Below are 22318 nucleotides of genomic sequence, written 5' to 3'. Positions count from 1 at the left end.
GTAAAGATTATATTTATATCCAAAAATCTGAGTTTAGGCAAGACGCTACTGTCTCACTTGGCAAAAGCCTTAGAAAATGCAGAGCGCCATATTCAAATGAATTACTATGAAAATTACTATAAAATCAAACTTTCATTAAATCACACATGAAAGATACCAAATTAAAGCCACACTGGTTGTGAATCCAGCCAACATGTCAGAATTCAAATAGGCTTTTCGGCGAAAGCATACGATGCTATTATCTGAGTATAGCAACATTGTAAACAAAGAGATACGTATATTTCAACCCTGCAGGCGCGACACAAAACGCAGAAATAAAAAATATAATTCATGCCTTACCTTTGACAAGCTTCTGTTGTTGGCACTCCAATATGTCCCATAAACATCACAAATGGTCCTTTTGTTCGATTAATTCCGTCGATATATATCCAAAATGTCAATTTATTTGGCGCGTTTGATCCAGAAAAACACAGGTTCCAACTTGCTCAAACATGACGACAAAATATCTCAAAGGGTACCTGTAAACTTTGCCAAGATATTACAACTTTAGGTATTTTTTTAACGTTAATAATCGATAAAATTGAAGACGGGATGATCTGTGTTCAATACAGGATTAAAACCAAATGTAGCATGCCTTCTGGTCATGCGCTTCAATCAAACAAGACACCTAGAGTGACTCGACTTCAAGATGGCCGTATTTCTTCATTACACAAAGGAATAACCTCAACCAATTTCTCAGGACTGTTGACATCCAGTGAAAGCCGTAGGAACTGCAAGCAATTCGCTTTTCATTTTCCCAATGAAAATTAATTGAAAAGAGAGTGACCTCAAAAAAGAAAAAGAATCTGAATGGTTTGTCCTCGGGGTTTCGCCTGCTAAATAAGTTCTGTTATACTCACAGACATGATTCAAACAGTTTTAGAAACTTCAGAGTGTTTCCTATCCAAATCTACTAATAATATGCATATCTTATCTTCTGAGGATGAGTAGCTGGCAGTTGAATTTGGGTATGCTTTTCATCCAAACGTGAAAATGCTGCCCCCTACCCTAGAGAAGTTAAAGGTCTTGCTCACATCTGCTACCGAGAGCGTTATCACACAGTCGTCCGTAACAGCTGATGCTCTCATGCATGCTTCAGTTTTGTTTGCCTCAAAGCGAGCATAAAAGGCATTTAGCTCGTCTGGTAGGCTTGCGTCACTGCGCAGCTCACAGCTTGGTTTCCCTTTGTAGTCCGTAATAGTTTTCAAGTCCTGCCACATCCGCCGAGCGTCAGAGCTGGTGTAGTAGGATTCAATCTTAATCCTGTATTGACGCTTTGCCTGTTTGATGATTCGTCTGAGGGCGTCCGTATCGGGATTTCTTATAAACGTCCGGATTAGTGTCCCTCTCCTTGAAAGCTCTTGCCTTTACCTCAATGCACTTATTGATGAAGCCAGTGACTGATGTGGTATACTCCTCAATGCCATTAGATGAATCCCGGAACATATTCCAGTCTGTGCTCGCAAAACAGTCCTGTAGCATCCGCATCATATGACCACTTCCGTATTGAGCGAGTTACTGGTATTTCCTGCTTTAGTTTTTGCTTGTAAGCAGGAATCAGGAGGATAAAATTATGGTCAGATTTGCCAAATGGAGGGCGAGGGAGAGCTTTGTATGAGTCTCTGTGTGTGGAGTAAAGGTGGTCTATTGTTTTTTTCCTCTTGTTTCCAATGATTGCACGTTGGCCAATAGAACGAATGGCAGTGGGGGTTTACTCACTCGCCTATGAATTCTCAGAAGGCAGCCCGACCGCCGCCCCCTTTTTCTCCGTCTTTCCTTCACGCAAATGACAGGGATTTTGGCCCGTTCCAGAGAAAGCAGTATTTCTTTCACGTCGGACTCGTTAAAGAAAAAATCTTTGTCGAGGTGAGTAATCGCTGTTCTGATGTCCAGAAGTTATTTTCGGTCATAAGAGACGGTAGCAGCAACATTATGTACAAAATAAGTTACAAACAACACAAAAAAGCTAACAAAATAGTACAGTTGGTTAGGAGCACATAAAACGGCCGCCATCTCCTCCGGCGCCAATATTTATTTCCGACTGCATTTGAAGAAACATTCAAAGTTCTTGAAATGTTCTGCATTGACTGACCTTCATGTCTCAAAGTAATGATGAACCGTCGTTTCTCTTTGCTTATTTGAGCTGTTCTTGCCGTAATATGGACTTGGTCTTTTAGCAAATAGTACTATCTTCTGTATACCATCTCTACCTTGTCACAACACAACTGATGGCCTCAAACGCATTAAGAAGGAAAGAAATTCCACAAATGTACTTTAACAAGGCACACCTGCTATTGAAATGCATTCCAGGTGACTACCACATGAAGCTGGTTGAGAGAATGCCAAGAGTGTGCAAAGCTGTCATCAAGGCAAAGGGTGGCTACTTTGCTTACTACATGATTCCATATGTGTTATTTCCTAGTTTTGATGTCTTCACTATTATTCTATAATGTAGAAAATAGTAAAAATAAAGAAAAACCCTTGAATGAGTAGGTGTGTCCAAACTTTGGACTGGTACTGTACACATTTTCCTTAAAGTATAATTTTTTTGATAACTAATGTTCCTGTCCACACTATAACAAAAACGTATTACATGTAATTATTTTATTTTAATAATTTAATTGAAATACTGTAGAATGTCATTAATTCCTATGGAGGACCGCTCCTACTGGGGAGCACCAATATGGCCAGCAATCCAAGGTTTATATACTCTGAGTATACAAAACATTAAGAACAGATGCTTTTCCCATGACCGACCAGGTAAATCCAGGTGAAAGCTATGATCACTTATTGATGTCACTTGTTAAATCCACTTCAGTCAGTGTAGATGACTGTGAAGATGCCTGTTAAAGTAAGATATTTAAGCCTTGACACAATTGATAAATGGAATGAGTATGTGTGCCATCTGTGACTGTCATTACAGTGAGCTCTGTTTCCCTCTAGTGGGGATGGTCCGTATGACATACTCAGAAGATCTGTATTGAAGTCATTACACATTCAACAATTGGGCAGAATCGTGCATCCTTATTGTTTGGGTTTGTGTGTGACCTCCAGTTGACTGACCTCTCCCCTGCTTTGCAGCATCAGGCAATGCGGAGGCACAGTGCAGCCTGGGCTGAATCTCTGAGGTACAGGAGGCCTGAATTCGAGGGCATGGGAGGCCTCCGCCGGGTCACTCTCAACTGCAACACCCTGGTGGGAGACAGAGGGGCGGCCGCCCTCGCACAGGAACTGGCTGAGGACCTCTGGGTCAAAGGTCAGAGGACATGTTCAGTCTCTCATTGACCCAGTTTCAAGTCAGTTTTTTAGGACCTTTCCTTGGGCTTGAATCCAGGGTTGTGTATATTAAGGAACACTATATCAAAACTTCTTTGTTAATGGTGGTATTGACTCTAGTTTTTTGCATTGTTTTCCTAGCCTTGGATCTGCAGAAGTGTGGTTTGTCCAACGATGGGACACGGTCTCTGCTTGAGGCTCTAAAGTCCAACTCCACTCTCTGTGTCCTGGATATCAGGAGGAACCCCTTGGTGGGTAAGTTCCAACTGACACTGCTCTGATTGGATGGGATTGTTTTACTCATGGCACCTGTCAAAAGGGTATATTTTGGAAGTAGACATCTCAGAATGATCATATCTACTCGGGTTGCAGTTTTTTCCTTTGAGAGTTTGTTATAGTGGTTCTTACTCCTCTCCTCCTCGCACAGACAACGACCTGATGAAGTCCGTGATCGAAAGAGTTCTCATGAACGCTAATGGTCAATCCTCTCAGGTAGGCCAGGAGAAAATGTGTCCCTATATGGCAATTAAAGTAAACATTGGGAGCTGTGTGTCCGTGATTAACGCAAAGTGGTACGATACATACTGTATTATACATGTGGGAAGATGTGTATTAGTATCTTGGGGTTGAGGATGGTGGTTTCTCAGTAGTATATGCTCTGTGTTTTATGTTGTAGTACTCCTGGATCAAGCCCCCAGCCCTCAAAGACTCACAGAAACCTCCAATCGTTAAGAGAAGAAAACTGGGAAATACAGCTAGAGGAAAAGCAACATTTAGGATAGGTACTTTTGATCATCTACTCTCAAGGGAGTAGATATTTGTTTCCAAGGCATTCTCTCTTTGACCTTAGCCCCCCCAGTGATGCAGAGAAGTGCCCACAGTTGTGTTCATTATAGGCTCCAAACGGAAGACATTGGACTGAAATATAGAGGGCCCACCTAGACTTGTCCAATAGGAAACATTTATTTTGTTTCCGGTTGCGTTCCATAATGAACACAATCCAGGTCACTGTTAACTCTCCCTTAGCCATCAGCCTCTCAATACTAAGCCTCCAAACACACAGTCACACTGTGGTACTATACACTATAACAGTGGATATGTCACAAATGGCTAAATGTAACTAGAGCCACCACATCCTTTCTGGAGCCAGGAAGTAGCATTACGGTTGCCCGGTATCTAAAAGTCTAATAGTGGTAGTTAACCAACAGTAAATACATTTAACTAACTCTGGCTAGCTGTGGAATTAAACAATTCACCTATTTATAGTTAGTTCGCTACGGCATCCTCTCTCTTTGCTTGCTACCAGTGTACGTAAAGCTTTGTTTGACTTGTGTGACGTATCCACTTTCATAGTGTGTTGAGATGAAACTTCCCTATGTAGTTACCATACTAATGGACCCTGTAATGTTCTATTAATAATCACATTCTTTTCAACTGCCGACCTCATATCATTTCCTGCCGGCGTTGACCATATATAGTCCTGCCCCAGGTCCTCGCAGGTTGTCGTTGGCCGGTAGGCGGAGTCCAGTTGTTGCCCAGCAGCCACACCCCAGCTCCAGCAGGTGTATCCCATGGCGCACTGCAGAACGTGCTGGACGACAGAGGTAAGGGCAGTCGTCGAGGAGAATCACTACAGGAATCTTCCTCCTACAAGATGAAACGCCTTTATTTATCTTAATTTCAATAATGAAGACTAAAATCAACTTCCATTGTCCTCCATGAGTGGTTGAATATCCTCTCCTTTTTATGTCCTCCTATCTTGACAGAGGACTTCCTCCAGGTAATACAGTGGCAGAGCAGAGCTTTGAGGTAAGCAATCCATTTGTCTAACACACTGTTAGAGACTAATTCTGACACTTTCTGGCCACATATAATCCCTATGTGCTTGACCTGTGTTGTGATCATAGGTTCTGTTGATGTCTAATATATGGCCTTCTTCAGGGGGCTGCCACTGTCAAGGTCACAATGGAGACTGAGTCAGAGGAGGAGGGAGAGGAGGAAGCGGTTGAGACAAAAAGCCTGTCACCACTTAGCCTTCATGAGAGGGTCACTGTCAGACAGTACAGACGTGTACAGGTAAAGCCCATATGGTAGCAGACAGTGCACATACTGTACTTAGTGGGGCGTTTTGAAAAGGGATTGCTTCAAACTGAGGTACATCCTGATTGACAAGCCCCACAAACACCAGGCATGTTTGCTCTCCCACTGACTGACAGGCAGGCAGACATACCGACACTGGTGTTTTGATTTGACAGTGATGGAGTGCATTTCTCCTGTTTTTCCTACAGGTGGAGCTGGAGGAGTGTCGGCTCAGACTAGCAGAGGAAAGGAGGGCCAGAGTGAAGGCAGACACTCATCTCATGGAGGTACGGACTGTCATCCCAACCTTTGTACTAGTAAGACTAAAATGCAGAGTATACAATTTTCTACCATTTTTGTGAGAAGATGGTATGACTTGCATACATGTACAGTACCAGTCAAAGGTTTGGACACTCCTACTCATTCAAGGATTTTTCTTTATTTGTACTATTTTATGCATTGCAGAATAATAGTGAAGACATCCAATCTATGAAATAACATATGGAATCATGTAGTAAATACAAAATTGTTAAACAATTCAACATATATTTTATATTTGAGATTCTTCAAAGTAGCCACCCTTTGCCTTGATGACAGCTTTGCACACTCTTGGCATTCTCTCAACCAGCTTTATGAGGTAGACACCTGGAATGCATTTCAATTAACAGGTGTGCCTTGTTAAAATTAAATTTGTCGAATTTCTTTCCTTGATGCGTTTGAGCCAATCAGTTGTGTTGTGACAAGGTAGGGGTGGTATACAGAAGATAGCCCTATTTGGTAAAAGACCAAGTCTTTATTTTTTCACTTTTTATTTAACCAGGTAGGCTAGTTGAGAACAAGTTCTCATTTGCAACTGCGATCTGGCCAAGATAAAGCAAAGCAGTTCGACACACAACAACACAGAGTTACACATGGAATAAACAAACATGCAATCAATAATACAGTAGAAAAATCTATATACAACATGTGCAAATGAGGTAGGATAAGAGAGGTAAGGCAATAAATAGGCCATGCTGGCGAAGTAATTACAATATAGCAATTAAACACTGGAATGGTAGGATGTGCAGAAGATGAATGTGCAAGTAGAGGTACTGGGGTGCAAAGGAGCAAGATTAATAAATAAATACAGTATGGGGATGAGGTAGATTGGATGGGCTATTTACAGATGAGCTATGTACAGGTGCAGTGATCGGTGAGCTGCTCTGACAGCTGTTGCTTTAAAGCTAGTGAGGGAGGTAAGAGTCTCTAGCTTTAGTGATTTATGGCAAGAGCTGCTCAAATAAGCAAAGAGGAACTACAGTTGTGGTGAATTCCTGCACGGAGCCTTCCACGTGCGCTGCCACTTTAAGAGCGCATCAGCAGTAAGGAAGGAGGAAATAAAGACAGCTCTTTCAGCTCTCTGGGGAGGAGCTCTTGGGTGGCGCGACAGTTTGATTGTGTGTGCTATGCTGCAGAAGTTTTATTTGTTTTCAGCGTGTTGTTTGTTTTCGTTTGGGACCGTGCCGGTTATGGATCGCATGGATTAGTAGCAACATTGTTGCGAAGCTTTGACATACAAACCCACAAACCATCGGACGGTCAGAGAGTACACCTGCACACCTGAAAATCACAGCTAAGATCTCTTGTGTTCTCTTTCTCTTCCGTCTATCGTTCCAGTGCTTTACCCTGCAATAGACTTTCTATTTTTCAAATGCACTTCCCATTGAAGTTCATTGGAGCTGGACTATTATTGCCCTGCCAGAAGTATTTTGGTGGACATTTTAGTTAAAAGGGAGGTTGCTTGCCAATTGTGTGTTGTTATTTGAACTGTATTGAGGTGGGGTGTACTAATGACATGTGGCCGAGAAGATTGTGGACATTAAGGCCTTTGTTGTGTCTATGAACACCCCCCCCACCCCCCACCCCCCCCACACACACACACACACACACACACACATTCTTACCCTCTGCACTCCTCCACTGGAAGATAATACATATTACTGCAAATCCTCTGTTGATGACTAGGTTCTTTATTGTATGAAGTTGCTGTTCAATTGCTCTGCCATTTATTATTATTGTATGAGGTATTCTTGGTGGGGTTACCCCTGTGCTGTGATGTGGGTTCTATAGGGTGTGTATTCTCTTTTCTCTCCACTGGCTATCTGGTAAACAGGCTACACTCTAGGCAGTCTCTTCTGCTGATGTGTGTGGGTCTGGTAGTGGTACTCTCTCTATTCTATTATTTTCCTTTCAGCATCGTTAATAGCTGCCTGGCGCCCGAACAAAATCTTTATCTTTACCCCTCTCTAATAAATACCGCTACACAGTCCATCATTACTTCAAGACATGAAGGTCAGTCATTGCGGAACATTTCAAGAACTGAACGTTTCTTCAAGTGCAGTCACAAAAACCAAGCGCTATGTTGAAACTGGCTCTAATGAGGACCGCCACAGGAAAGGAAGACCCAGAGTTACCTATGCTGCTAAGGATAAGTTCATTAGTTACCAGCTTCAGAAATTGCAGCCCAAATAAGTAACAGATCCATCTCAACATCAACTGTTCAGAGGAGACTGCGTTAATCAGACTTTCAAGGTCGAATTGCTATAAAGAAACCACTACTAAACGACACGTTCCTTGAGACGTTTCTTTGAGATGCAGAGTAGGTGAACGGGATGACCATTGCATGTCTGGTTCCCACAGTGAAGCATGGAGGAGGAGGTGTGGGGGTGCTTTGCTTGTGACACTGTCGGGGATTTCTTTAGATTTCAAGGCATACTTAACCACCATGGCTACCACAGCATTTTGCAGCGATACGCCATCCCATCTGGTTAGCGATTGGTGGGCTATCATTTGTTTTTCAACAGGACAATAACCCAAAACACACCTCCAGGCTGTGTAAGGGCTATTTGACCAAGAAGGAGGGTGATGGAGTGCTGCATCAGATGACCTAGCCTACACAATCACCTGACCTCAACACAATTGAGATGGTTTTGGATGAGTTGGACTGCAGAGTGAAGGAAAAGCAGCCAACAAGTGCTCAGCATGACATAGAACAAACATTCATTTCTTTGTACTTGGGTGAAATACCAGATAACTTAAACAATAGAGAAAAGTACCTCTTGAAGGTCCTACTGGCAGCCAGTAAAAAGGCTATCACTAGGAAATGGCTACAAAAAGACCCTCCCACAGTGACACAATGGATAGACATTGTATAAGAAATACACCACATGGAGCGTATGACCTTTGCTTTAAGAACTCAACAGGAGAGAGGTCAGGAATACTGGGAGAAATGGGTTTCATACTTGGAAAAGGTCTAATTCAAAGATGCTAATGTAACTAATATGATGATGAAGGTATGAAGTGCACTGTAACTGCCAGATCATTTTTGTTCTTTTATTTTACTTTATTTGTACTTTTTTTGTGTTCCTACAATAAAAACAAAGTATATAAAAAAAATAAAAAGTGCTCAGCATACACTACCGTTCAAAAGTTTGGGGTCACTTAGAAATGTCCTTGATTTTAAAAGAAAAGGTAATTTTTTGTCCAGTAAAATAACATCAAATTGATCCGAAATACAGTGTAGTCATTGTTAATGTTGTAAATGACTCTTGTAGCTGGAAACGGCAGATTAAAAAAAAGAAAAGAAAAAAAAGGAATATCTACAAAGGCTCTTCAGAGGCCAGCAACCATCACTCCTGTGTTCCAATGGCACGTTGTGTTAGTTAATCCAAGTTTATAATTTTAAAAGGCTATTAGAAAACCCTTTTGCAAGTATTAGCACAGCTGAAAACTGTTGTCCTGATTTAAAGAAGCAATTGGAGTCAATAAAACTGGCCTTAGACTAGTTGAAAATCTGGAGCATCCACATCTGTGGGTTCGATTACAGGCTCAAAATGGCCAGAAAAAAATTACTTTTTTCTGAAACTCGTCAGTCTATTCTTGTTCTGAGAAATGAAGGCTATTCCATGCGAGAAATTACCAAGAAACTGAAGATCTCATACAACGCTGTGTACTACTCCCTTCACAAACTGGCTATAACCAGAATAGAAAGAGGAGTGGGAGGCCCCGGTGCACAACTGAGCAAGAGGACAAGCACATTAGTGTCTAGTTTGAGAAACAAACGCCTCACAATTCCTCAACTGGCAGCTTCATTAAATAGTACCTGCAAAACACCAGTCTCAACATCAACAGTGAAGAGGCGACTCCGGGATGCTGGCCAATAAAAGCAAAAGATTAAGATGGGCAAAAGATTTCAGACACTGGACAGACAAATCTAAGTTTGAGGTGTTCGGATCACGAAGAACATTGACAGAAAAAATGAAAAGATGGAGTGCTTGACGCCATGTCCAGCATGGTGGAGGCAATTTTATGGTCTGGGGGTGCTTTGCTGGTGGTAAAGTGGGAGATTTGTACAGGGTAAAATAGCCTTCCTTCTACAAGATCATCACTCCATTTTTCAACGCCATGCCATACCCTGTGGACGGTGCTTAATTGGAGTCAATTTCCTCCTACAACAGGACTATGACCCTAAGCACAGCTCCAAACTAGGCAATAACTATTTAGGGGAAAAGCAGTCAGCTGGTGTTCTGTCTATAATGGAGTGGCCAGCACAGTTACCGGATCTCAACCCTATTGAGCTGTTGTGGGAGCAGCTTGACCGTATGGTACGAAAGCCAATCCAACTTGTGGGAAGTGCTTCAGGAAGCATGGGGTGAATTCTCTTCAGATTACCTTTACAAATTGACAACTAGAATGCCAAAGGTCTGCAAGGCTGTAATTGCAGCAAATGGAGGATTCTTTGACGAAAGCAAAGTTTGAGGGACACTATTATTTCAATTAAAAATCATTTATATATAACCTTGTCAACGTTTTGAGTATATTTCCTATTAATTTTGCAACTCATTTCATGTATGTTTTTTTGGAAAACAAAGGACATTTGTGACCCCAAACTTTTGAACAGTAGTGTATTTGGGAACTCCTTCAAGACTGTTGGAAAAGCATTCCTCATGAAGCTGGTTGAGAGAATGCCAAGAGTGTGCAAAGCTGTCATCAAGGCAAAGGGTGGTTACTTTGCCTTGGTTACTACATGATTGCATATGTGTTATTTCATAGTTGTGATGTCTTCACTATTATTCTACAATGTAGAAAATATGAAAAATAGAGACCCTTGAATGAGTAGGTGTGTCCCAACTTTTGACTGGTACTGTATGTAACCTATGCCCCTTTTTTTATTCTTATCGTGTGTGTGTTTTATTTGTCGATCAACTGCTCTGCCTGTTCAGTATGAGTTGGAGAACGCTCGGCTGCGCAGTATCAACTTCTCTCTGTCGGAGGCACTGCATGCTCCTGCTACTGGCCCCTCCAGTGTTCTGGAGGAAGATGCAGTTCTGGACAGCATCGAGAGCTCCTTCGGCAAGTTCCATGCCTTCCTGGACCTGCTCAAGGATGCTGGGTAAGCCTTGTGACTGGCAAAAAATATATTGGTGGGTTCACAAAGTTCCTTGGTAAGAAAATAAATGGACAGTTTCTCTTCGAATGTGTGGAGTTTCACCTCAATGGGACAAATATTGAGACTTACTTCCAGACTGGAGGGTATAGATGTGAGGGGATGTTACTTGTTGTGTAATGATTATCCTGCTTCTCCAGTGTTTATGATGTGTATTCTAACTCATACCCTATGCTCTGCTATGTGTCTCAGACTGGGCCAGTTGGCCTCCATGGCAGGGATTGACCAGTCCGACTTTGGCCCACTTGGGCGACCCCAGCTGTCCTCCAGTGTTGGACAGCCTCTTGTTGGGGCAGGGGACCAGGACACGGGAGATAAGGTTGATGTGGCACCTTCTGTAAATACAGTCTCAGTGCAGTCTGGGTGTGGGTGGTGTACAGTATGTATGTACTAAGATTGTCGTCAGGGATGGTGTTTCTTTGGTAGATATTCAAGTGTTAAGCAGTGTAGATTCTGAGTCTGTCGGTGGTGAATATCTGTCAGTAGCTTGGGTCCTATTCAATCTCATTCTCTGGGTTGTCTTTCCAGGGAGGCGACGGCTCCAGGGCTCCGTCAGAGTGCCAGCCCAACGGATTCACCCCTGGAGCTCCAGCCACCCTCAGAGGGTTCTCGCCAGAGGGTGACCCACGGGAAGTGCCCCCCGTCCCTGCTAGTGAGTTAGCCAGTGAGCCCTGTGTGGCGAAATCTGGTGGAGAGAATCAGCAGAAGGATCCCTCGCCCCCACAACCGGAGGGACGACAGGTGTCAGGGACTGAGAACAGTATCCATAGCAACGGCTCCCATGGAAATGACTCGTATGCCAAAGGCTCCCTTAGCAATGACTCTCAGGGTAGCGGTTCCTATGGCAAAGGTTCCCGTGGTCGTAATGTCTCTCACCACAGTAACGGCAAAGGCTCACATGGTTACAGTTTTAATTACAGCAACTGCTCCTACAGCTCCATCCACAGCGACAGCTTCCATAGTAACAGCTCTGTAAGGTCCAGTCTGAGTGACATGAGTGAGCGTTTGGAATCTGTTGGGTCATTGGGGTCAAAGGCTTCTGGAGGGGGCAGGGTAGGGTTAGGAGCTCAGAGGTGAAACTCTATTCAGAGTTTGAGAGGCTGGAACAGATCTGCTCTCTGGGGAGCATGGGTGGCGAGTCTGATGATGGGTTCTGAACCCACAACTCTGCCCCTTGTTGAGTGTTTTCTTTCTTTTTTCATGTTATATCTGTGTTTACCTTTCTTGTGCCAAATTGGAGTACTATTAAAAGGTTATTGTGCTAATGATGCCTAATCTTAAATGTGATTTTAGCCTTTTGTTAGATTAATGCTTTTGGGGCTTTTTAGTTGTTTTTTTAAAACTGACTTTTTTATACTGTTTGTAAATATATGTATATATTTTCTACAATAAACTTTGTTTAAAAAAAGTTGATATACATTGATTGTAGGGCAGTACTTTGCTTACACTGTTCAACCATATGTATTTGTTTGTTTACACTAGGAAAAGTTATGGGAAAAATCAGTCTTGGTCATTCTACAGGGCTATTCCTGGGGTCAAAAACAATGGGCTCATTCGAGCAGATTACTTTTGTCAAGTCTGTGGCCATTGCTGGTCACTGCCTTTCAAAGTGTGTTGCATTATGGGGATAAAATATTTACGACTTGCAGACTGCATGAACTTCACATAAATCATGTGATCAAGGGTAATTTAGTTTTGACTGCAAGTTTCTGAAGTTGTTCTTCACCAACGTAATGCTGCAGCCATTGCATGCATTGTGGGCAGTGTTGCCAACTAATTTTCAGGGGAAGTTGCTAGAGGCAGGTCAATTTGTTGCTAAAAGTTGCTAAATGACGTTGTGATGTCATTGCGTGATGATGCAAAACTGCGTCATTACGTAGAATATACAATAACGTTACTCAAATTGACTGGCCATCTCAGTGAAAAATATAATTTGACATTTGTTAGTTTAGATTTGTTTGTTTATTATAATATTTTCTTTTGTAAAAGTAATATACACAACACTTTTTTTATATGATCACATAATTTTTTTAAACACAACACATTAACAATTACACATTATTGAACAATTACATTTTATTTATTTTCTTTTTAACTAGTAAACCTACACATTCTGAACAATTATAGTTTTAAGCAGTGTATTGGTAGTTAACATGCTACCTAACTGATCAACAATTATAGGTACAAGCTAATAACAAGGTATATATGCTATCTTCTTGAACAAGCAACTTAACTCAAATAATGATGTGTGCGCTAGGCATCTCTCTCCAGGTTGTTGTGCTGCTTGGCTGGCTAGCTGCTCAATGGTTTCCTCCAGATATTGCCACTGTTCTTGCACACACTGCAGTACACACTGCCACCATTAGCTGTGTGTCTCCGCCAGTTCCAGAAAGTCCACTCCTTGCATACGTACTGTAAATATGATGAATTATAGATTGGCAAGGAAATCCTCTTCATCTTCACTGTCCAACTGCATCGTCACGGAGCTGGAACCAGCAGAAGAGGATGGAGTGGCCTTAAAGCTGTATGCTGCTGTGGTGCCAACCTGCTGCAGAACTTCACTTGGTAGTTTATGCTGGTTACAGGTATCACCAGCCAGCTTCAGTCCATACCACACCAGGATTATGGAGTTGAGAGTGCAGTGACACTATTTCTTAACTTTGACTTGACCACACTCATTTGGCTGAACAGCCGTTCAACCTCCGCATTTGAGTGTGGCAAGGAGAGGGCAGTGAGTGCAGCTTTGCACAGTTCTTGAAATGGATTTGACCCGGAAGAGTCCGTGTAGTTATTGACTTCACTCCAAAACTTGACTGTATTTTCAGTTGAGTCCCACCTAAACAGATGGATGTTTCTCCATTGGGAAACAATTTTATCAATTGTTTGGGGCTGGTATCCTAGTAGCTCAGCTACTTTAATAATTTCAGTGGTGCCTTTATTGTGCTTTAGCATTTCCTTAACACTGAATAAGGCCATGTGTCGCAAGGCTTCAAGGTTGTCTGGGAGTCTTGCTTGCAGCTCCTTGCTTAAAGCAACAATGTAGTTGATGCACTGTCTCCGAATGACCTTTTGTCCTCTGGTGCAAGACTGAATTGGTACACCATGCTCTCTAAAAGGTACCCAAGGTATGGTGATGGACTGAGATGTCCATTAATAGCATCCTTCAGGACATAGATTTTTGCCATAGGGTTGACTACTCTGCTGCAAATTGATGTTAAGAGGTGTACCAGATTGTCCAAAAGCTTGACAGGATCTGTTTGCTCTCCCTCAAATTACTTCACTGCAACTTGTACGTCGTGATCTGCAGGGGTTTCTGGCCACAATTAATGGTGGCATACACTGCTTTGTACGCCTCGCACCGTTTTGGGGAGATCGAAAACCAGTTGTAGGTTTCCCTGATTAAGTACTCAACACTCCTAGGGATGGTTTCTTTGGATGCTGCACTGACAACCAATTGTAAAGAATAGCACACACAGCGGATGAGTACCAAATTTGGCAATGCACATTCTTCCTTTAAAATCTTGTGCACCCCGTTGTGCACCCCAGTCATCACGGACGCATTATCAGTGCCAATACTCTGAAGATTCTCTTTTTTAAGGTTATACTTCTCAAGAAACTCTACCGCCTTTACTATTGATCTGGCATCGCCCCTCTCCAATTCAAACAGCCCGAGAAATGTGGACACAACAGTTCTTTTTTTAGCACTGAAATACCGAAACACCACACCCAGGTATTTCGAGATCAGTGGACTCATCCAAAAGGAGACTGAACTTATCATCCCCCACATCTGATGTTACCCTTTTGAGAAAATAAGGAGCCAGTACTACCCTAATCATTTCTGTGCACTTGGTGTAGTGCATTTGGAAGTTTGTTGCTGCCACAGAATCTGAAAAGGCAGCTTTGCAAGCCATACTTAAAACTTCTTCTGGCTGCAAGCCCGAGGTCGGTACACTTATGACAACAGCCAGCTCAAGTGCAGGGCGCGAAATTCAAAATATATATTTTTGAAATATTTAACTTTCACACATTAACAAGTCCAACACAGCATTTGAAAGATAAACATCTTGTGAATCCAGCCAACATGTCCGATTTTTTAAATGTTTTACAGCAAACACCACGTATATTTATGTTAGCTCACCACCAAATACAAATAAGGACAGACATTTTTCACAGCACAGGTAGCATGCACAAAGCCAACCTAACTAACCAAGAACCAACCAAACTAACCAAGAAACAACTTCATCAGATGACAGTCTAATAACATGTTATTCAATAAATCTATGTTTTGTTCGAAAAATTTGCATATTTGAGCTATAAATCCTTTTTACATTGCAGCTACCATCACAGCTACCGTCAGAAATGGCACCGAAGCAGCCAGAGTAATTACAGACACCAACGTCAAATACCTAAATACTCATCATAAAACATTTCTGAAAAATACATGGTGTACAGCAAATTAAAGACAGGCATCTTGTGATTCCAGCCAATATTTCCGATTTCTTAAGTGTTTTACAGCGAAAACACAATATAGCATTATATTAGCTTTCCACAATAGCCAGAAACACAAGCCATTCCCCAGCAGCAAAAGTTAGCGATCGTAACAAACCAGCAAAAGATAAATAATTTTTGACTAACCTTGATAAGCTTCATCAGATGACAGTCCTATAACATCAGGTTATACATACACTTATGTTTTGTTCGAAAATGTGCATATTTAGAGCTGAAATCAGTGGTTATACATTGTGCTAACGTAGCATCTTTTTCCTACAACGTCCGGATATTTTTCTGACACTCACATATTCTGACCAAATAACTATTCATAAACATAACTAAAAAATACATGTTGTATAGGAAATGATAGATACACTAGTTCTTAATGCAATCGCCGTGTTAGAATTCTAAAAATAACTTCATTACGATATGCAGTTTACGTTATGGCGAGAGCGTGCCCAAAACCTGGGCGCAAACGACTATTTCACATGTTCGACAGATATATGAAATAACATCATAAAATGGGTCCTACTTTTGATGATCTTCCATCAGAATGTTGTACAAGGGGTCCTTTGTCCAGAACAATCGCTGTTTGGTTTTAGAATGTCCTCTTCTCCAGTCAATTAGCACGGAAAGCTAGCAAAGTGGCGCGAAGCTCTCCTTCCTGAACAAAGGCACACAACGCAACACGCCTAACGTCCCGAAAAAATTTAAATAATCTAATAAACTATATTGAAAAAACATACTTTACGATGATATTGTCACATGTATCAAATAAAATCAAAGCCGGAGATATTAGTCGTCTATAACGACAGCTGTACAGAAGGCAAAACCAGGTCCCTTCACGCACTCTCCAAAAAACAAGGAAACTGTTGACACGTCATACAAAGAGCTTTTATTCGACCCCAGATCAAGTTATACACTCCATTTCTTCTCTCACTGCCTGTCGACATCTAGTGGAAGACGTATGAAGTGCATGTATACTGATATATATCAAGGACATTTATAGGCAGGCCCTAGAACAGAGCATCGATTTCAGATTTTCCACTTCCTGTCAGGAAGTTTGCTGCAAAATGAGTTCTGTTTTACTCACAGATATAATTCAAACGGTTTTAGAAACTAGAGAGTGTTTTCTATCCAATAGTAATAATAATATGCATATTGTACGAGCAAGAATTGAGTACGAGGCCGTTTGAAATGGGCACCTTTTATCCGGCTACTCAATACTGCCCCTGCAGCCCAAACAGGCTAAATGGTTGCATGCTAGCAGCGAACAATGCTGCGGAATGGCCATTGCCATAGTAACTTCTGCGCTTTTGCAGTAATCCACTTTCTTAACCAACTGTGGTAATGTAGACTGCGTTGTGGGGTTGTACGGTTTTGATTTATTTATATGGTTTGCTGTAGCACAATGTTTTTTGATGTCATACATTTTTGCAAGCATATCTGATTTGCAGTAGCACAGTATGCCTGTCAATCCTCCCCAATTACTGGCTTCAGCCACCCTTTAAATGCAGGTACAGACTCCCACTCTTTTCTGTACTTCTGGTTGTACAATTTTGATTGAGACATGTTGATTGATGTTGTGAGTTCTGTTGAAGATCAAACATTTGTGACCAACTATCTTCACTTCCCTAGTCAGCCAACAATGATTTGCAATTTACTGAAATTGCTGTTGGCCTGCTGCTGCCTGTGCATGAGCTGAGCGCCTGCTGCTGACGTCACTCCCAATGCACTTTTGACTGAGTGTGTGACAGAGAAAATCGGTTGTGTCATTTAGAGGGAAAATGCATTTTAGCGTTTGAGTCACTTTTCAAAAGTTGCTAAAAGTTCAAATACATTTTAAAAAGTAGCTAAATGTGTTGCTAGATGCTGTTAAAAAAAAAAGTTGCTAAATATAGCAACAAAATTGCTCAATTCGCATCACTGATTGTGGGAGGCTCTATTATCAACCAATCATTAGGGTGTTTTTGTTTGACCGCGCGAATGTGACCAAAGACATGACTGAACCAGGAACCAACATCGTTGCCAATATCTGTCCAAAATAAAGCCATTTGTGTTTTTATGGGCTTGTTTTGGACGTACGCTTGTTGCCTGCTTTCCCGTCTTTGGGACAACTCATTGTTAGGGCGGAGACATGAGCATCTCGTCATTATATATCGAGCTCATATATACAAATGAATGTTATATGAGGCTCTCACTCTCAGTTGATTGTACAATGTAAACACACATTATTTCAGTTTGTGTGTAATATGGGGGTTGGAGGAAACATGTTTATTTCAACAAACTTTATAAAGAAAAACTTGAATAAACAATGGTGAAAGAGATTTGCGTCAGTTCATATCTGGCATCAGGACAAAATGTGATTCATAGTCACCGAATATATTTTAAGTATTTTAATTAAACTCAAACGGTAAATGCAATTTTCGTATATACGGGTTCACTGGATCTCCGCGCAGGGTAGATCAGAGAACTGTGGAATGTACTCAAAATAGTAGTTTTATACTATGACAAGTTTATTCTCAACTTGTCCAGTTGGCCTATCATAGTAGAGGTTTAGCATGGTTCATACTCTTGCTCCTCCTTTGTGGGCCCCCAAACTTGTCCAAGCCCCTTGGCGTTTTCCTTCTCCACATCTGGTTGTTGGGTAGAGCAGCTCCATCTTGTGTCCCCCTCGACCATTCACTGAAACAGTTCCTAATATGGTATTGTCCAGTATTCTAAACTCTTGGTTGGTCTAGAGAGATGCACCCCTCCCCTCTCCAGACTGTCCACAGCTTTTATGGCCTGTGGTGGTCAGTTTTTACACACCTACCCCCCTCTGTATTGTGTGTGTGTGTGCAACAAAACATCATTCACCTTCAATCAATATGCTAACAGCCTATAGTGCATAAACATAAATCCTAACAATGGCAACACTGCAATGTTGATCTGAGCCTTGCTGTTGAAAAACCACTTCAGTGTCTGACTTTCGGTTGTCGCAGAGGCACCTCTCCCGACTATATTCATCGACTTTTTTCTGCAGTCTGTTGTTTTAGCCTTACAACTCAAACAAGCCCACTGTCTTATGGTTTTTATTTCTACCTGGTAGTTATTTGTGCTCCCCTGTACCCTTTTCACCCTAAGGTGCCGCCCGAACATTTACTTTTCACATTGCCCTTTCCAGCACAGTTCCATGGCGGATGCTTAACCAGGCCAGCGGAGCACACCTAGGCTCGGTTGGTTTGATTCAGCTCATAAGGCAGTCTGGAGTCGCGCATCCAGCTCAGACGTTGCATGCATCAATCAAGGGTTAAACGCAAAGTCATTGACTGTTCAGTCGGGCACCAGATTTAAATAACATTTGGGTCTTGTTGCATGCCAGATCTTTAACCTGAATAGGTATTTTACATATCAATTAAGCCACATGTTGTCCGCCGCCCTATTTATTTTTAATTTTTTAATTTCACCTTTATTTAACCAGGTAGGCTAGTTGAGAACAAGTTCTCATTTGCAACTGCGACCTGGCCAAGATAAAGCATAGCAATTCGACACATACAACAACACAGAGTTACACATGGAATAAACAAAACATACAGTCAATAATACAGTAGAAAAATAAGTCGATATACAATGTGAGCAAATGAGGTGAGATAAGGGAGGTAAAGGCAAAAAAAGGCCATGGTGGCGAGGTAAATACAATATAGCAAGTAAAACACTGGAATGGTAGATTTGCAGTGGAAGAATGTGCAAAGTAGAAATAGAAATAATGGGGTGCAAAGGAGCAAAATAAATAAATACAGAAGAGGTAGTTGTTTGGGCTAAATAATACACTGCTCAAAAAAAAAAGGGAACACTAAAATAACACATCCTAGATCTGAATGAATGAAATATTCTTATTAAAGACTTTTTTCTTTACATAGTTGAATGTGCTGACAACAAAATCACACACAAATGATCAATGGAAATCAAATTTATCAACCCATGGAGGTCTGGATTTGGAGTCACACTCAAAATTAAAGTGGAAAACCACACTACAGGCTGATCCAACTTTGATGTAATGTCCTTAAAACAAGTCAAAATGAGGCTCAGTAGTGTGTGTGGCCTCCACGTGCCTGTATGACCTCTCTACAATGCCTGGGCATGCTCCTGATGAGGTAGCGGATGGTCTCCTGAGGGATCTCCTCCCAGACCTGGACTAAAGCATCCGCCAACTCCTGGACAGTCTGTGGTGCAACGTGGCGTTGGTGGATGGAGCGAGACATGATGTCCCAGATGTGCTCAATTGGATTCAGGTCTGGGGAACGGGCGGGCCAGTCCATAGCATCAATGCCTTCCTCTTGCAGGAACTGCTGACACAATCCAGCCACATGAGGTCTAGCATTGTCTTGCATTAGGAGGAACCCAGGGCCAACCGCACCAGCATATGGTCTCACAAGGGGTCTGAGGATCTCATCTCGGTACCTAATGGCAGTCAGGCTACCTCTGGCGAGCACATGGAGGGCTGTGCGGCCCCCCAAAGAAATGCCACCGCACACCATGACTGACCCACCGCCAAACCGGTCATGCTGGAGGATGTTGCAGGCAGCAGAACGTTCTCCACGGCGTCTCCAGACTCTGTCACGTCTGTCACATGTGCTCAGTGTGAACCTTCTTTCATCTGTGAAGAGCACAGGGCGCCAGTGGCGAATTTGCCAATCTTGATGTTCTCTGGCAAATGCCAAACGTCCTGCACGGTGTTGGGCTGTAAGCACAACCCCCACCTGTGGATGTCGGACCCTCATACCACCCTCATGGAGTCTGTTTCTGACCGTTTGAGCAGACACATGCACATTTGTGGCCTGCTGGAGGTCATTTTGCAGGGCTCTGGCAGTGCTCCACCTGCTCCTCCTTGCACAAAGGCGGAGGTAGCGGTCCTGCTGCTGGGTTGTTGCCCTCCTACGGCCTCCTCCACGTCTCCTGATGTACTGGCCTGTCTCCTGGTAGCGCCTCCATGCTCTGGACACTACGCTGACAGACACAGCAAACCTTCTTGCCACAGCTCGCATTGATGTGCCATCCTGGATGAGCTGCACTACCTGAGCCACTTGTGTGGGTTGTAGACTCCGTCTCATGCTACCACTAGAGTGAGAGCACCGCCAGCATTCAAAAGTGACCAAAACATCAGCCAGGAAGCATAGGAACTGAGAAGTGGTCTGTGGAACCACTCCTTTATTGGGGGTGTCTTGGTAATTGCCTATAATTTCCACCTGTTGTCTATTCCATTTGCACAACAGCATGTGAAATTTATTGTCAATCATTGTTGCTTCCTAAGTGGACAGTTTGATTTCACAGAAGTGTGATAGACTTGGAGTTACATTGTGTTGTTTAAGTGTTCCCTTTATTTTTTTGAGCAGTGTAGATGGGCTATGTACAGGTGCAGTAATCTGTGAGCTGCTCTGACAGCTGGTGCTTAAAGCTAGTGAGGGAGATAAGTGTTTCCAGCTTCAGAGATTTTTGCAGTTCGTTCCAGTCATTGGCAGCAGAGAACTGGAAGGAAAGACGACCAAAGGAGGAATTGGCTTTGGGGGTGACCAGTGAGATATACCTGCTGGAGCGCGTGCTACGAGTGGGTGCTGCTATGGTGACCAGTGAGCTGAGATAAGGCGGGGCTTTACCTAGCAGAGACTTGTAGATAACCTGTATCCAGTGGGTTTGGCGACGAGTATGAAGCGAGTGCCAACCAACGAGTGTACAGGTCGCAATGGTGGGTAGTGTATGGGGCTTTGGTGACAAAACGGATTGCACTGTGATAGACTGCATCCAGTTTGTCGAGTAGAGTAACGTCTGACAAGGGGAATGTGACCTTGATATTGTAAACTGATACATAAAACCTATCTGTACTTTACTATTTATATTTTTGACATATTTAATTTTTACTCCACTACATTCCTAAAGAAAAAAATAACTTTTTACTCCCATACATTTTCCCTGACACCTTAAGGTTATAGTTGGAATGCTCAGGGAGGACAGCAAAATGGGTAAATTCATGCACCTATCAATATAAGACATTGCCATCACTACTGCCTCCAATATGGCAGACTCACTAAACACAAATACCGTGTTTGTAAATAATGTCTGAGTGTTGGAATGTACTGTTGTCTGTACATAACTTTAAAAAAGCAATAACTTTTTGCCATCTAGTTTGCTTAATATAAGGAATTTTATAAATAGCATTTACTTCTACTCATATGACAATTGAGTACTTTTTCCACCACTGTACCTAATAACATTTAAAACCAAATACTTTTAGACTTTAACTCAAGTAGTATTTTACTGGGTTACTTTCACTTTTACTTGAGTCATTTTCTATTAACCCTTGTGCTTTGCTGAAAAATAAGTATGTCCATTTTGGTATGGTACAGATTGACCCGCACAGTTTAAACACATTCATGACAGTCAAATAATAAAGTAAAAACAGCCCAAACTTTATTTTGTTTTGTCAGACCTTTCAGAAAGAAGAAATACAACATTTGATTTCAAAAACTCAATATTTAAGACCCATTTGTTAAACATATTTCCTTCTCACAAACAAGCATTTTCTATTTCCCCAAGTAGACATTTTTCTTGTATTTCCCAGTAACAGTAACACTTAGGTGTGATTTGACCCTATTGGTCAAAATGATCCCTTCAGTCTTTCTCTCCACATGTTGAACACAATGTACCTGTGTTCTGTCTGCAGGTGTATTTATTGCATTCTACACAAGTGGTGCTGGTTTTACTGTCTTGTCGAGGGTGGCAGAGCAAATCGTGTAGGCCCTGGAACAATTTTGATTACATTGGAAGCTGACAGTCACCTTGACTTTGTTGTGGTGACGGTGTCCAGTCTATATTACCATCTTTAGACTTCCATGTCCTCTCTTCTCTGGATGATGGTTGTTGCATGCTCTCTCATCTGATGGAGGGGATGGTATGGCAGACTCCCCTGAA

The 22318-nt window shown here is 42.1% G+C and overlaps 1 protein-coding gene across 1 annotated transcript in view; it reads left to right on the top strand.

The window, feature by feature from the left end:
- The window catches only part of cep78 (centrosomal protein 78), a 28269-nt gene extending 15977 nt beyond the window's left edge, over positions 1-12292 (top strand). The window contains exons 6-16 of the mRNA XM_055918988.1: positions 3121-3295; positions 3457-3570; positions 3743-3807; positions 3992-4097; positions 4805-4919; positions 5082-5124; positions 5257-5391; positions 5604-5681; positions 10656-10825; positions 11072-11198; positions 11408-12292. Coding sequence (XP_055774963.1) covers positions 3121-3295; positions 3457-3570; positions 3743-3807; positions 3992-4097; positions 4805-4919; positions 5082-5124; positions 5257-5391; positions 5604-5681; positions 10656-10825; positions 11072-11198; positions 11408-11956 — 1677 coding nt within the window. The 3' untranslated portion in view covers positions 11957-12292. The remainder of the gene's footprint in view (positions 1-3120; positions 3296-3456; positions 3571-3742; positions 3808-3991; positions 4098-4804; positions 4920-5081; positions 5125-5256; positions 5392-5603; positions 5682-10655; positions 10826-11071; positions 11199-11407) is intronic.
- The last annotated feature ends 10026 nt before the right edge of the window (positions 12293-22318 follow it).

Source organism: Salvelinus fontinalis, chromosome 4 (genome assembly GCF_029448725.1).
Source record: "Salvelinus fontinalis isolate EN_2023a chromosome 4, ASM2944872v1, whole genome shotgun sequence".
NCBI lineage: Eukaryota > Metazoa > Chordata > Actinopteri > Salmoniformes > Salmonidae > Salvelinus > Salvelinus fontinalis.
The sequence above is the reverse complement of the archived record's forward strand: the minus strand, read 5'-3'. Positions and strand labels throughout refer to the sequence as shown.